General features: G+C 48.6%; 1 protein-coding gene across 1 annotated transcript in view; it reads left to right on the top strand.

Moving 5' to 3' along the window:
- The first annotated feature begins 5,381 nt into the window (after positions 1–5,381).
- Positions 5,382–15,980, top strand: part of Setd7 (SET domain containing 7, histone lysine methyltransferase) — a 43,209-nt gene continuing 32,610 nt past the window's right edge. Inside the window, exons 1-2 of the mRNA XM_040754440.1 lie at positions 5,382–5,716; positions 15,125–15,254. Coding sequence (XP_040610374.1) covers positions 5,677–5,716; positions 15,125–15,254 — 170 coding nt within the window. The 5' untranslated portion in view covers positions 5,382–5,676. The remainder of the gene's footprint in view (positions 5,717–15,124; positions 15,255–15,980) is intronic.

Here is a 15,980-nt window from a genome sequence, read left to right on the forward strand (position 1 = left end):
AAAAACAGAAAGTAAAATTTAAATAAAAAAATCCCTTCACTGGGTTAGATATGGTAGCACCACACCTATAACCCTTGTGACTATATCACAAGGTCCAAACCAGCCATCTAAAAAAAAATCGTTCTCAAAACAACAGCAGAAAGAGCTGCTGACTAGGGTTGGAGCCGGTGGTTAAGGGCACTGGCTGTTCTAAAGGACCCGTGTTCAGTTCCAGTGACTGCGGCTCACAACAGTCTGTAACTCCAGTTCCAGGGGATCCAATGCCTTTTTCTGGTTTCCACGGGCACCAGGCATGCATTTGATGCACACACATACAAGCAGGCACACACATACATAAAATATTTTTTCAAAAGGGCTCCTGGTGTCAAGCCTTGGGAGTTCCTAAACACCGGGGAGCACCCAGACCTGCAGGATGCTTGGGGTCTTCCTGTTCTGATCTGCTGGGGCAGGGTAGGAATAGTTCTTCACTAAGCACCAAGACAAGGGAAGGCCACACTGGCTCTTTCCCCAGGGTGCTCCGAAAGCACAGCTGCTGACTCAAGCTTGTTTACCCTGGCTGCGGGAAGTGCCTTAAATACGGGAAGATCGCAGAGCTGTATTCACTTTTGCAAGGAGATGGATCCTGTGAGTTCTCTGGGGAAAGCCCCTGCTGGGGACATGACTCACAGTATCTGGGTGTTTTGATTGTTGTTGACACTGGAGGAGGGAGTCAGGATTCCCACACTGAGTCTGGAGAAATAGCCCCATGGGTGGGGACAGTAGAAGCTGAGCCACAGACACTTAGAAAAGTCACTCCATGCCCTGGGGTCATGGCTTAGCTGTGGAATGCTCCTGAGAGATAGGGGTTGGGGAGTAGTGGCTCGGTGATAAAGTCCTGTCTAAAAGCCACCAGTGCGGGGCTGAGGGTGTGGTCAGCTAGTAGACAGAGGCCTTCCTGAGTCCACTGGCAAGGGGTTAGGAGCAGTGGTGGCATGCTTGCCTCGTATGCACAGAGCCTCAGCACCACAATAACGAATTAACCAGAATAAATCAATAAATAAGAGCAGAAAAGCCAGGGCTCCGTGTGAGCATGCAAGCGACCCTCATACCAGGGCTCCTGTTGACTGTCTTTTACACATCTTACCGTGCTAGAATCTATGAGTTAGGACCGGCCAGCTGCTGCTGTTGCTGCACACTGTCTCCGATTAAGAGCTTTCCTGGTTTACTAGCCTGTGACCCCATTGGTAGGGACAGAGGACTACAGGGGAAGCTGGCTCTCAGTGAAGAGCTCTGTAAGACAGGGGCCAGGAGAGCAGAGCAAAAGATGCCCTTCAGACCTGTGCTGAAGCAAAGCGCTTGGCCAAATCACAAGAAGAGGGTCAAGTCTGAGGAAAACTCAGCACTGCTGACAGAAAATAGAACAAACCTTCATCCTACATTTAGTTCCAGACGCTCTGTTGGGTTCTGGGACAAATAAAGATCTGTCAGGCTGGAAACTCAGCACAAAAACCATCTGTAAAGGTTCAAACACACAAAAAGGGAACCAGCAAACATTTGGCCTAAATTTGTGGTCTAGAGCCAAGAGATGCCCGGTCCTGACTGCAGCCTGCCTTGTGGGAAGAGCTGCTGAGTTCCTTCCTTGCCCTGCAACAGCGAGGAAGGGCTCTGGCTGCTCTTCGTCCATCCCTTCCACGTGTAAGGCAGGGAGTGGGCATGGGTCCCAGACCCTATGGAAGTAGCACAGGAAAGCCCATGACACAGGTCGACTGCTCAGAAACACAGGCTGGGAAAAGCTCACTCCTCCCAGAGGACGCTCCTCCGAAACCAAAGGCAAGAGGTAACACTGTGACGGACCCAACCCTCACGCCACATACCCTCACGCCACATACCCTCTCCCACCTACCCTCTCCCGCCATGGGCCTCTGTCACACTGGGTCACTGAGGAGACCTTTCCTGCCCGTCTGACATTGCCCCCCTTTCAGTAAAGAAATATGTTTGCTTCTTCCTTGGGTTTCCAGCACCTTTACTGTCCAGTACCTGAAGGAGATGAGTATTTGATGTTCTTTGGACACCGGTGTCATGTGTAAGGAAGGGGGTGATATGTGAAAACTGAAAATAAGAGGGAATACCATATGGGATGAAGCAGTAAATGCCCTTTCAAAACATCCAACTGAGGGCCAGGAAGACGTCCAGTCTCCAGAATGCATGCTTTAAAAGAGAGAGGCTAATCCGAAGGACCATGGGTGTAATCCCAGTCACCGGGAAGGAAGAAACAGGTGATTTCTGAGGCCTAGCCTACTCTGTGAGTTCAAGGCAAGTGAGAGAGCCTACCCAAAAAAGGAACAACATTATCATTATATGAAGTTGTGTTCTGGCTCCACACACTCATACATGTGCACATATGTACACGCTACTGCACATATGTACATACATACACATACATATATATGCACACACGCTCAGTAAAACCTTGTTCCTGTAGTTGATGCTTTAGAGTGATGCGCTATGGGGCCGCAGATGACTCATCAGTTAGGAGTACTTGCTGGTCTTCCAGAGGACCCATATCCAAGGGCTCACTGCTGTCTGTAGTTCCAGCTCCTGTGTCCTGATGCTTTCTGCTCCCCCCAGGTACCCTCATAGACACAGTGTCCATCAGAGACACACAGTATCTTTCCTCTCTCTCTCTCTCCTCTCTCTCTCTCTCTCTCTCTCTCTCTCTCTCACACACACACACACACACACACACAAATATTTTAAAGATGTTTTAAATTAAATTTTAGTTCATAATTAATTAAAACTTATAATCTGAAGGTGCTCTTTCGACTTTCACTGCAGGAACATATTGCGTAGCCTGGGTGCCTTCCCTGGAAGACCTTAAGGAGACCAAGCCTAAGACAGACAGACCTCAAGAGGATCTGGAAGACTTCAGTACAGTGTAACCTGAACCATAGGACCCTACAGAGGCGTAGACTCTGCTAAAAGACCAAAGGGTAATCCAGCCTAAACCAGAGGAGTCTCTCCTGGTGTGACCAGGACGTCTAATGCCCAGGGAGAGGAACCCATACTCCTAAAGGGTAACCCAGCCTAAACCAGAGGAGTCTCTCCTGGTGTGACCAGGACGTCTAATGCCCAGGGAGAGGAACCCATACTCCTAAAGGGTAACCCAGCCTAAACCAGAGGAGTCTCTCCTGGTGTGACCAGGACGTCTAATGCCCAGGGAGAGGAACCCATACTCCTAAAGGGTAACCCAGCCTAAACCAGAGGGGTCTCTCCTGGTGTGACCAGGACGTCTAATGCCCAGGGAGAGGAACCCATACTCCTAAAGCAGTCTCCCTGGCACAGTGGCAGTTAAGGGTCTCCCTGGCATGTTGGCAGCTGAGGGTCACTAACCCTAACTGATCTTCCACTACATTCTGCTTTCTAAAGGAGTCAGTATGGAGCTAAAATTCCTGATAGTATTTGGGCCTAATATCTCTATAATTTTTCTCTTAGATGCTCCCCCTTCAAGACAGGGTTTCTCTACCCCCTGGCTGATCTGGAACTCGCTGTATACATCAGTTGCCTTGAACTCACAGATCTGTGTGCCTCTGCCTTCCCACTGCTTGGGATTAAAGGCCTGAACCACCATGCCCAATTTGTTTGTTTGTTTGTTTGTTTTGTCAACCTGCCATAATGGTCAGGGCTGCAGCCCAGTTGGTAGAGTACTTGCTAGCAAGGCAGAACCTGGGCTGATTCTTCAGTGTCAAATGAACTCAGCATGCTGGCCAATGCTTGCTATTGGGGAGATGCAGGCAGGACCATTAATTCAAGATTATCCTCCGTTCACAGTGAGTTAGAGGCCATTGGCTCCAGGAGATCAGGTCTTTAAAAAAGAAAAGGGAGGGGGCATTTAAGAAGTGAGGGGAAGCCGGGCATTGGTGGCCATGCCTTTAATCCCAGCACAAGGGAGGCAGAGGCAGGCGGATCTCTGTGAGTTCAAGGCCAGTCTGGTCTACAGAGCAAGTTCCAGGACAACCTCGAAAAGCCAAGAAGAAGAGGAGGAGGAGGAGGAGGAGGAGGAGGAGGAGGAGGAGGAGGAGGAGGAGGAGGAGGAGGAGGAGGAGGAGGAGGAGGAGGAGGAGGAGGAGGAGGAGGAGGAGGAGGAGGAGGAGGAGGAGGAGGAGGAGAAGAAGAAGAAGAAGAAGAAGAAGAAGAAGAAGAAGAAGAAGAAGAAGAAGAAGAAGAAGAAGAAGAAGAAGAAGAAGAAGAAGAAGAAGAAGAGAGTAAGAGAGTCGAGGGCACTGACTCTCCCAGGCGTTGGAAGTGCTCTGAAATCCTGGCTCATTGTTCAGAAAATCAAACGGAACAACTTTCCTCGCTTCCCGCAGCATCCCTCCCACCCGCCGCGGTAGCTGTTCTTGGCAGAAGGCCAGACCGGCACCCGGTAATTCCACGGTACAGTGTGTACATCTGCATCCGTTTAACCCGCTGTTTAAAGCGGTCCTTTACTGCCACCTGTAAGAGGTAGAGCTATAATGACACTCTTAAGTGGCTGGGGTGGGAACCCGGGTTTTCTTCCCTCAAAGACGTGTGAATCTGCCAAGTGGTTGGAAAAACCAGAAAGACATCTAGGGACATCACACGTACAGGACAGAAGGCGAGAGGAGACGGGCTAGACACGGGGTCTTGGCTCCAGTTCTCCACTTGGTGGCTCCGTCTCCAAGACAAGAGCGAGAGGGAACCTGCCAAGCCTCGGGTGAGGCCTGATTACCAGCCTGCTGCCATTTGTGTTCGGTGCATTCCTGGATCTTCCCAGGGGCCTGGAGATGGGAAAGAGGGTGGAGACTGGGGACTTCTTGGTCGGGAGGAATCCGGAGCGCAGGTCGCCCCCTGGAGTCTGGGAAACTGACTTGTGGAGGCCACGCTGGGCCGTGGGGGGCACCTGCGCTCCTGCGTGCGCCAGGCACTTTGTAGCTCCGGGGGGATGGCAGCGCCTGGGCGAGAGGAAAAGTAGAGGCTCAGCAGCATCTGAAAGGCTGCCCCTGCTCCGCGAGAGCTTTAGCTATCCTGGAGGGGGATAGTGGTGGGAAAAGCCTGTGCGGCGCATTTCCAAGTCACCGGTAGCTGCGCTCCGAGCCCCCTCCAACCCCAGGACGGATTCCCCCGCGATCCCCAGGGTTATCGAGCAGCCGGCGGCGACCAGGTCCGCGTGGCTGTCGCGCAGCGCGCCAAGCCAAAAGGTAACCGCCGCCGGGCCTGCCCACAGCCCAGCCGAGGCGGCGCGGCCCCGAAGCGCCTTCGGTTCTGAGGATCCTCACTTCTGGGAAAGGACAGGGAACTGTCAATCAGCGAGGGAGGGAGCGCACCGGCGCCGGGTGATGTCAGCGGATCAGCTGCTCCCTAACAAAGGGGGGGGGGGAATCACAGGAGAAAGTTGCAGCGGCGGCTGCACCCCGGAGCCTCGGGGACCGGGGACGAGGGGAGGAGGGACGGAGGCTGCGGCAGCCGCGGCAGGCCGAGGAATTGAAAGGACTGTAGGGGGAGGCATCGCGATCCGCCCCGGCTGCTCCTCCTCTTCCTCCCCCTCCTCCCCCTCCTCCTCCTCCTCCTCCTCCAAACTCGCAGGGCTTAGCCCCAGCGCTCGCTCAGCTGCCGCGAGCACCCGGAGGGACGGGAGCCGGCCAGCACGCCCCGGTGCTGGGCAGGGTCGCAGCCGCCATGGATAGCGACGAGGAGATGGTGGAGGAAGCCGTGGAAGGTACGACCGGCATTTCTCCAGGACCTGGGGGTTGGGGGAGGCGCCTGGGGCCGCGAGCGCGAAAAGAGTGGCGGTCTGCGACGCGCGCCGGGCTGGGCCGATGGTCACCCCGGTCCCTAAGCGGGTGGCCGGTCGGAAGGGGGCTGCACTGCCACCGCCACGCCGCCGGGAGCGCGTGGGGCGCGGCGGGGAATGGGGCCCCGCGGGGTCCGCGGCCCTAGGAAGGCTCGGCCCCAGCATCCCGACGGGCCACAGCAGCATCCTCCCTGGGAGTTGCGAAGCTGCCCCCGGCACCTTGGCCTCGGTTCTTGCGGGGATGGAGGAGGGGAGGGCGCAGGGGGCAGTCCCTTGAGGCCGGTGATCTCCGAGGAGCAGCTGCGTTTCAGCCACCTCGACTTCCTCTCTCCGACCCTCTGCCCTTTCCTGGCTGAGTCGCTGCGTCCCGCGGCCACCAGGGCCGTGTCTAGGTGCGTCTCCCATTGCTAAGTACCCGGCTGCACACCAGGCACATGGCAGCCCCGGCCAATCCTCCGGAAAAAAAAAAAAAAAGATGAAATCATTGCTAGGTAGTGCACACCGCGCTCCCCACCCGGCTCGAACGCTCGGCGCCCCGGAGGCAGCTAGTCCGGGTCTGCGCTGCCCCCGGGCGAACTCAGCCACCCGCTCCCTCCCCCTCCCTGCTTCCGAGCGGGGTGCCGGCGCTCGAGCCGGGAACGAAATTGCTGGGTGACACTTAACTTTCTGAATCCCGAGCTGTTGGCTGCTGAGGGTGATATCACCGCCTGGGTGTCGGGTTTCTCCGCCCCTTCTCCAGCGCCCCTCCCCCGACTTTTGTCGCCACAATGTTTTTGCTGAGTTTCTCCGCCTCTTTTCTTTTTCTTTTTCTTTTTTTTAGCCCCCAACTTCTAAAGACACGGTGGGGAGGTTATACAATCTCGTTGTTTGTGTCAGGAGAGGTTATCATTTTGTACAAAGAACACTGTAAAACATTCTTTAGCGTATTTATTATTTATTTTACCCTATCCCAGATAATGTTCCCATGATGTTTTGCAAGATTGAGTAGTGCTGTTCCGGGATTTGTTAAACGGCGCATCGCAGTAAATAATTTTAAGTTGCTGGCTGAATCTGGTTTTGATCTAATTTGTATAAACAGGTTCTGACAAACGATAAAGAAAACTAAAGTGGCGGCGTTTCACAATGCATACGGATATGCATTTGTTAGTGTTACAGTGGAAAGATCCATTTTGATGCGCTCAGAAACCTAACTGCTTTACAGGCTGCTGGAGGGTTAGGGCGAGATGAAGTAGAATATTTTTTTTTAATTCTTGGAAAGGCATCCATTCTAATTTAAGTTGTAAAACTTATTTCTTCATTTAGTTTTGAAAAACAATTTTAAACTGCATGGTTTTGCTTGTAACTTTAGAAGAGACTAGAAATGTTGTGGATTCACAGAGCTTATACTTCTCTAAGTAAACTCAATGCTGAGATTTAGTGAGGTCCAGAGGAACCAACCACAGAGAAACCTTTAACTTTCAAGTTATTGACTTATTGTACCTTTCTGTTATGATAGGGGGAAAAAGTTCTTAGCAAATTGCTAGTGTTGCTCCCATTCCTCCCTTTTTTAACAATATGTTTTTAGTTTTTTAACTTGTTTATTTTTATTTCATGTGCTATGGTGTTTTTCCTGCAGAGTGTTGGATCCCCTAGAACTGGAGTTGCAGATGATTGTGAATTGCCATGCGGGTGCTGGGAATTGAACCTAGATGCTCTGGAAGAGCAGCCAAGGCTCTTAACAGCTGAACCATCTCTCCCGGCCCTCCTCCTTCTGTTTTGTTTTGTTTTTACTTACAACTTTGCTTGTTTCATTTCTACTTAAAATTTGAAAACAAACCATTGATCACAGATAGTGCCTCAGACTGAGTCACCTTCGCCAGTACTACTTACTGTGTTGAAAATGCGCTCTGCTATTTATGCTCCTAGCATTGGTTTGTGAATAAAAACCTGGTACACACCTGCATATGGAGGGGGAGGAGGGAGGGGGATCCCGAGTTCAAGGTCACCCACAGCTGCAGAGCAAATCCAAAGCCAGCCTCAACTACATGAGACCCAGTCTCAAGATAGTAATTTCGAAAGTATGCTTCCATGTTGATTATGAGTTATTCCACTGGATTCAAAGCACTGAAGTTTCTTTCCATAAACAGGGAGGCCTGTTATATAGGATGAGCAGACAGTGCTATTATTAATCAGGAGCTTATTTGAGCAAGAAAGGCACAGTTAATAATTATGCTACAACAGCAAGCTTAAACCCAGGCATGGCTTAAGCAGTCACTCAATTTTACCTAAAAGTAAACAAGTAGAATAACTTTCTTGTTTTGCTTTTTGTGGTTTTATTTTATTTTATTTGAAACAAGATCTCTGTAGTCCACGATGACTTCAACTTTTGAACATTCCTCTACCCAAGTGCTGGGATTACAGGTGTGAGCAGCTATACCTAAAAGAACAACAACAAAATTTCATTTATTTATTTTGCTGTGTGTATTAGGCAAGCAATATGCCACTGAGATACATACCCCAGCCTGAAAGTTACTTTTAAGATTTTAAAGTCCATAGAAAAGTCAGGAATAGTGGGACATTCATGTAGTTCCAGTTACTTGGAAGGCTGAGGGAGAACAGATCACTTAAGGCTGGGAGCCAGCTAACAGAGTTAGACCAGCAGAACCTGGACCAATGGCTACATTCTCTCTTTAAAAAAATAGAGGAGAGGGCTTGGTGCTTAAGAGCGTTTCATTTCCTTTTGCCAAGGACCTGGATTTGGTTCCCAGAATCCACATGGCAACATGGCAACCCACAACCACCAGTTGTTCCAGTTTTGTGGGCACCAACACTCATACATATAAAATAAAATAAGTCAGAAAAGAAAAGCCTTTAGAGTCAACTCAGGCTGAGATTTTCAGGGTGCCTGAAGCAAGTGTGTGCTCGAAGGAAACTGCATCCTTGGGCCTTTCTCCAGATGTTGTTGGCCTTGGCACTTTGCACTGCTCTTCACATAAAATCTAACACACATCTCTGAACTGGTATAAATGGCTGTGATACTTTTCCAAATAGAATCTCATCTGGGTGTCCTGATGCTTCATACCAGCTGCTCAACTCTCTGCATACACATTGTCTTCTCGCTGGTTTCCTTGTCACGGCTATTATTACCATCATCTCTGTAATTGCTTAGCTCTTATTATGTGCAGAGTCTGTGCTAAGTGCTTCTCAGACATTATCCATCCAGTCTTAGGAGGTGGGTACTATATTATCCTCATTTTATAGAGAAACTTAGAGAAGTTAAGAACTCCTGTCAAAGAAGGGAGGGCAGGCTAGACTGGAGAAATTCCTTTGTCAATTGCCCTACTGTTCTGTTCTTTTTTCCTTGCCTACCCACGTTTTCCTTCTTTCCTTCCTTCCTTTCTTTCCCAACAGTGTCTCATTCTGTATTTTATAGCCTGGAATTCATTGTGTAGCCCAGGCTGGCCTGGACCAGTCCTCCAGCCTCAACTTCCTGAATGCAGAATGATGACATGAATGACCATACCCACTACATCTTTTTACCTTTTTAAGTTTTTTGTTTTGTTTTGTTTTGGTTTTGGTTTTTCGAGACAGGGTTTCTCTGTATTGTTTTGGAGGCTGGCCTGGAACTCGCTCTGTAGACCAGGCTGGCCTTGAACTCACAGAGATCCGCCTGCCTCTGCCTCCCGAGTGCTAGGATTAAAGGCGTGCGCCACCAACGCCGGCTCTTTTTACCTTTTTAAAGCATTTCCCTTTAGAAAAAAAAAAAGCCTTCTTTGCTTAGATTTATTATTTTATTTTATATACATGAATGTTTTCCTTGTATGTACATCTGTGTATCCTGTGTATCCTGGGACTGGCATTGTGGACATCGTGCGCATGCGCGCATACACACACACGCGCGCGCGCACACACACACACACACGCATGCATGCACGCACGCGCAGGCTCACATGTGCATGAGAGCACCTTGAGGCTCACAATTCCTTGCAGCCCAGAGAAGTAGATGGGATAAGGCTTCCCTGGAGAAGTGGCAGCGTCGAGCTAAGGGGAGTTCGGTGAGTGGAGGAGAGAGGCGTGGAATTGTTCGGCCCATCCAGAAAATACTTCCACTGTAGCTGAAACATGGGGCTGAAAAGGAGAAATGACCCCCAAGGGGCAGATGAGAAAAGGAAGCTGGGTCGCAGGCCGAAAGGGTAGGCTGTGCTAGGCTGTGCGTTGGAACGAAGGCTGTGGAGCGCTGCCGGGAAAGTTTAACTGTCCAGCAGGCAGCTGGAGGGCTGAAAACACAGCTGAGGCCATCTCCTGGAGGATTTTGTGGTACCAGATATGCAGTTACGAGCATAGAAAAAGAGAAGAGAAGGAAAGGCTGGAAATGCATAAGACACACTAGGGAGAAGCGCTCAAGACGAGAACGTATCAAGAGTCCTCAGAACTGGGAGCCGAGATGGAAACGAGCAGCGAGATGGAAGCGAGCAGCGCCAATCGCCGCAGATCAGCGCGGATTCTTTTTGTTAGCAACTGTCCGTCCTGCCTGTCTCTTACGTGCACCTAGGTTGTGTGTCTGGGACGGTGTGCTGTGTTCTGACTGCAGCTGGTCCGTGAGGGTCACGTGAAAGCCACCGCCCTCGCCAGGTGACATTTGAGCTCCTGAGCCTTTCACAGCCACTGTTACTGCATCATGGAGAAGGGACACACACTCCTTGCATTAATAAGCTTGCATTTTCTTAAATGGCTTTTGTAGGGGGTGGGGAGGAGACGGCAGTGTTTTGTCAGCAAAACCAGCAGTGTGCATAGGTCAGGGTTTCTTGTTCTGAGGGAAACAGGCACGGCACTGTTGCGTCTCTGTGGGTAAGCCGGAGACGGTCAGGGGCCATCTCTGCTCCAAGGCCAGCACCATAACAGACTAATCGTATCAAGTTAAAAAAAAAAAAAACCTCTGCTCAGAGGTAACCCTGAGGGAAATTTTTACCTTTCTATTCTTTTGGTAGAGAAAAATATTTAGAACAAAATGGCCCGGGATGGGGGGTGAGTTACGTTGCTTCTCCTTCTCTCTGGCTACCATTCAGGCTGTCCGGGATGGATTCTGGGTGGCTCACTTGCTGAGGCTGTGTTATTAGCACGAAGTGGTCATTCCAGTGAACTCGGCCTGTTGCTTGGGCCTGATGCCCACTTTCTGTGTAGTGGGAACCGGCCTGGAAGGCGGTTGGCTGACTCGGCGCATTCTGTGGTCTTCAGCAAAGACTAGAGTTTCCACACTGAGTTAGGCAACACGGGCACGGGCTCGGAATTTGCAACCAGGGCCTGATGTTGAGAATCTTGGCATTTCTCTGCAGCCTGCCCACAAAGACTCTTTGCACTTCTCTATAAGGAGTCTGGTCATTGCTAATGTTTTTTTTTTCATTTGCTTGTTTTTGAAGATGAATTTTTAAGTTGAAAAGTTATATGAGAAGACAGCAAATCACAGTACACTATCTAGCTCAATAGTGCATAGTCATTTACATGGTCATAAAACTTGAAACATTGATTTTTTTAAACGTATATTTTCTTTTCGTCATACTTGGTACTGGGTTATGTAAGAGTATTTTCATAGGCGTATGTAGGCCCCACAGTCTCCTGCTCGCCCCTTGGTCTCCTTTGTTTCCCTAAACAGTTTTTCTTTCACTTTCTTTTTAAATTACTCCTCTTATTCGCGTGTCCGCTGGTGCCCTGGGAGGGCCGGAGAGGGGTTGGGATCCCTGTGAGCAGCCCCATCTGATGCTTGATAGAACAGGAAGCCTTTAGGTGCAGTCTGGTACCTCCTGCTCCTAGAGCTATCCCATTCTTGCCATCAGCAAGGAGAAAGAGCGCCCATCTTGTCTGCCTTTCTCTGGAAAGAAAGTGCATTGGTGGGTTTGAGGCAGGGGCCTTTCATTTAGAGAGATGGGCATTCTCTTGCAGGTCATGTGGTAATGTCGTGAAGTTTTAAAGAAAGCACTTAGCCTAACCCCCCACCGCCCCAAAGAGGAGCTTCACAGTTTCTTTCTCTGAAAAGTAGCCTCCTCCCCAAAGGCTGGCTACTAAGGTTGTAATACCACATAACCTTGTTGTCTCAGCAGCATTTGAAGAATTGTGCCGAGGTCTCTCACAGCACTAATGTACCAAGGCAACAGGATTGTAGCAATCTAATCTGTTCCCCAGCTTTTTCTGCCTTGCAAGTCTTTTTGTTATTGTTTTGACTGGGGCTGTTTGTTCTGTTCCGTTCTGTTATGTTATGTTTTGTGTTAAAGACAGAATGCTGTGCAGCCCAGGCTGGTTTCAAACTTCGTTCTGTTCTGTTGTGTTTTGGGTTAAAGACAGAATGCTGTGCAGCCGAGGCTGGCCTCAAACTTGCTATGTGCTGTGGTCCTCCTTAAACTCCTAATCCCCAGCAGGATGAATGCAAGCTTTCGCTATGCTACCTTACCCAGCTTACTGGCTGATGTATGGGGTAGCTACTCTGCAGTTTTACACTGCCCAGAAACCCACAATATGTGTGGCAATTACGCACACACTCTCTAGTCCCTAGTGCTTATCATGGCCTGCACCTAAGGATGCAAGAGAAAACAAGTCAAGCTGGAAGCCCTGCTGGGGTCCCACAGATTTCAGAACTTGCATATGCAGCCAGACTAGCAGAGAACGCCCCGCCCGTGTATCTTCTTCTAAATGCGCAAGGTCACCTGAGAAGTGTCTGTCATTCAGCAGCCCTCTAGGAAACAGTGAAAGGGTTCCTTTCCCATTGGGGTCTTGCAGAGGGGGTCCATATGGAGCAGGGTGAGGTTTGGGTGCCCTCCCACCTGGAGTCAGAACTGCCCTGTGCCCGCCTTCAGTTACACAACACCTTCCGGTTTTTCTTTCATATATGAGTTCATCGCAGAGGGCGGCACACCTTCAGAGTTTGGTTCAGAACTAGGACAAGGGAGGGAGAAAAGTAGGGAGGGTTACACTGGATTCCTTCCCCTCCGTGTTCATGTTTATCGTGCCTCTCTTGATTTCAAGAAGGAAATCGGTTTTATTAACAACCGCTGTTTAAAATCTGAAGCGTGCGAACCTTTTCTGTTGCGGGAGTATTTTCAACACACCAGCAATTACTCTCCTGAGAGGCTAACCTAATTATTCTGATATCTCTACCTAAATCAAAAGTAGGACACTACATTCATAGGAATGTTAATGGCTACATTTAATTGATTTCAATGTTTCATAAGAGAAAGCTTTTAGCTCTATATTGAGTATTTTTTATTAAAAGAGAAAAAAGTAAATTTGATCTGTTTCAATGAAAGATTGTCATCAGCAGATACTTAGAAAGACTTATCCAAATTATTTCTCATGACTCAAGTGTCAGAATTACATCATATAATTCAGTTTTTCTACCAAAAGAAAGCAATTTGGGCCTAGTTCCCTGCTGCCCATTGATTCCCTGACAATTGTAGGAAAAGGTTGTGTTTAAAGAAGGGAACTAACCCATCTGTGGTGTGTTTCCATATAGGACGGTGTGTGGTGTGTTTGCACAGCCACAGAGGGGCTGGAGAGACAGCGCATGCTAAGAACACTGCCTGCTTCTGTAGAGGACCTTAGTTAGATCCCCAGCCCTGACATATGACTCACTACCTGTAACCCCAGTTCCAGGGGATCCAGTGACCCATTCTGGCAAGACGCATGTACTCCTACATGCGTCTGGAGTACATAAACTCAACCAGGCACACATGTACACATACATAAATAAGTAATAGCATGTATTGTTGTACGATGTTCTAGGTAACTCATTCCATATGGAGTCAGGTAGAGTGGTAAAACATTTCAGTAGTCAATAATAAAAAGAACACTGTATTTCCTTATGACTACTTTCTTTATGACGTCTATCTTTTTCTATTTTTTTTTTTTGAGTGCTGGAGATTATTTGTATTCTCAGGCTATCTAAACACTCGCCACTAAGTTCTATACTTAACCTAGTACTCTATCATCTTAAAAGTTCTATACTTAACCTACCACTCTATCATCTTAAAAGTTCTATACTTAACCTAGTACTCTATCATCTTAAAAGTTCTATACTTAACCTAGTACTCTATCATCTTAAAAGTTCTATACTTAACCTAGTACTCTATCATCTTAAAAGTTTTATACTTAACCTAGTACTCTATCATCTTAAAAGTTTTAGGAGATTAAAAGCAGTTCATTGTGGTGGCAAGGTTTGTGTTTTTATGCCAGTGAGCCATCTGGAAGTCACATTTTTGTGCAATGCATAAATTTGCAATGCATAGTATTTAATATTTCCACCCATGATCTGGGTTGTTGACTCCAGGGAAAAGACAGTAGAATGATTGCTGCCTTTATTTCCACTCACCTCTGAAAAGCCTACTCCCCCCGATGATGGGGGTGCTAATGCGGGGTTCCTGGGTTTGTGAAACATGAGGTTGTAATAAAGAACCTAGACATTTAGATGCTGACTCCAGATGTGTGCTGGGTAGTTGGTAACCAGGAAGTACCAGTAGGTCAAAGGTGAGCGTAAGGACTTGTTTCTGGGGTCCAAGATCCCTATTTCAGTGGCAGTATGGAGATGTTCATCTCCATTTAAAACATAAGCCCTCTGACACATAGGGGGTATGAAAAACTACAGTTAAACTTTCAAAGATGAAATGAGTTTGTAAACTCGAGAATTTAGGGTTAGCAAGGGTTAGGGTTAGGAAGGGCTCTCAGTGATGAACAATTAAACACTAGGGCAGTTTTAGGCACGTGACTCTCCTTTGTTGTCTGAATGTGAAATAAAACGGTGCATCCAGACTCTACTAGTGCTCAATACAATACTGTAGGATAACATATAAAGTCATATTGCATGTTTGCAACATGTAAGAACTGCAGAGCAGGGGATGTGGCAATGAGACTATAACTCAGTGCCATCTGAGCCACATTTCAGTTAAGATGAGAAGCTGGGATGTTCACTCCAAACGTAAGTTCTATGGGGAAGCTTGGGAAGTGGTAACCAGTGCTGCAGATGGCCCTATTGGTAATAAATCCCAGCCCCAGGGAAAGGGCAAGCCGGTACAGACTCCATGTCCGCAAACGTGCCCAGGAGTTTCTGTGTGGACCAGTCCATTCATGAAAGTATACAAAACATCAAGTTCTGCATGCTTAGTCTTTTCAAGACACAGAAGAAGCAGGGGCTGGAGCGAGGGCTCAGCACTTAAGAGCACTTGCTACTTACTCATGCGAATGACTTGAGTTCAGTTCCCAGTACCCGTGCTGAGCAGCTCACAACCACCAGATGCAGGGGATCTGGTGCCACACAAAGAAGGGGCACCTGAGTCTGCTGTTAAGGCGTGGCATGTGCTTCTCTCTCCCCAGGACACCTGGATGATGATGGACTACCACACGGATTCTGCACTGTCACCTACTCCTCCACAGACAGATTTGAGGGCAACTTTGTGCATGGAGAAAAGAATGGCCGTGGGAAGTTCTTCTTCTTTGACGGCAGGTAGCCCTCTCTGCTCTGCTTAGTTTGGGGCTGGCGGGGGGGGGAGTTGTCTCCAATTATTTCAAAAGAAAGAATGATACAAATGAAAGAATTCAACTGAAAGTCTGTATACCCCTCATGCAGGTGAGTGAGAGGAACCCCACCCAACATGTAAGCAAGGCTTTGGTGACCAGAAATGACAGTGGTGGCTGTGCAGGAGCCAGCCTGAGGTGTGCTGAGCCTGGCCTATGTCTGTCCAGTGATGCTCTGCCAAGCCAGACTCAGGGGGCCCCATCTTGCACAAACTCGTTTCAATACAGTTCAAAAACTGTGACTTCACAAAAGCTGGAAAGCAAGAACTGACCCCCAAGGTTGTCCTCTGACAACGTGTACCATGGTCCATACTCACATGTGCACAGGCATACACACCATATATACACACGTACTCACACATTTGTATACACACACACACACACACACTCACACACGCACACACACTGGGTACCTGGTCCCCAGGCTCTCTTTCCAGGTGTTGCTTCAGAACCCTCTGTCTGAAAAGTAATCCTCCTGCTCCATTTCCATGACAGTTTAGCCAAAGCTCTTTTACTGGAAAGTGACAGTTTTTACTTTATTCAGGGATTATTTTTGTATTCATTCAACAGTGTGTGTTTTTGTAAATGTCTGTTTCCCCTCCCCACCTAAGGAGAGTTTCCTGACTGCAGAATCTCTGTCTCCTGTGCTCTCCAA

This window comes from Mesocricetus auratus, unplaced genomic scaffold, assembly GCF_017639785.1.
Source record: "Mesocricetus auratus isolate SY011 unplaced genomic scaffold, BCM_Maur_2.0 Super-Scaffold_100011, whole genome shotgun sequence".
Taxonomy (NCBI): domain Eukaryota; kingdom Metazoa; phylum Chordata; class Mammalia; order Rodentia; family Cricetidae; genus Mesocricetus; species Mesocricetus auratus.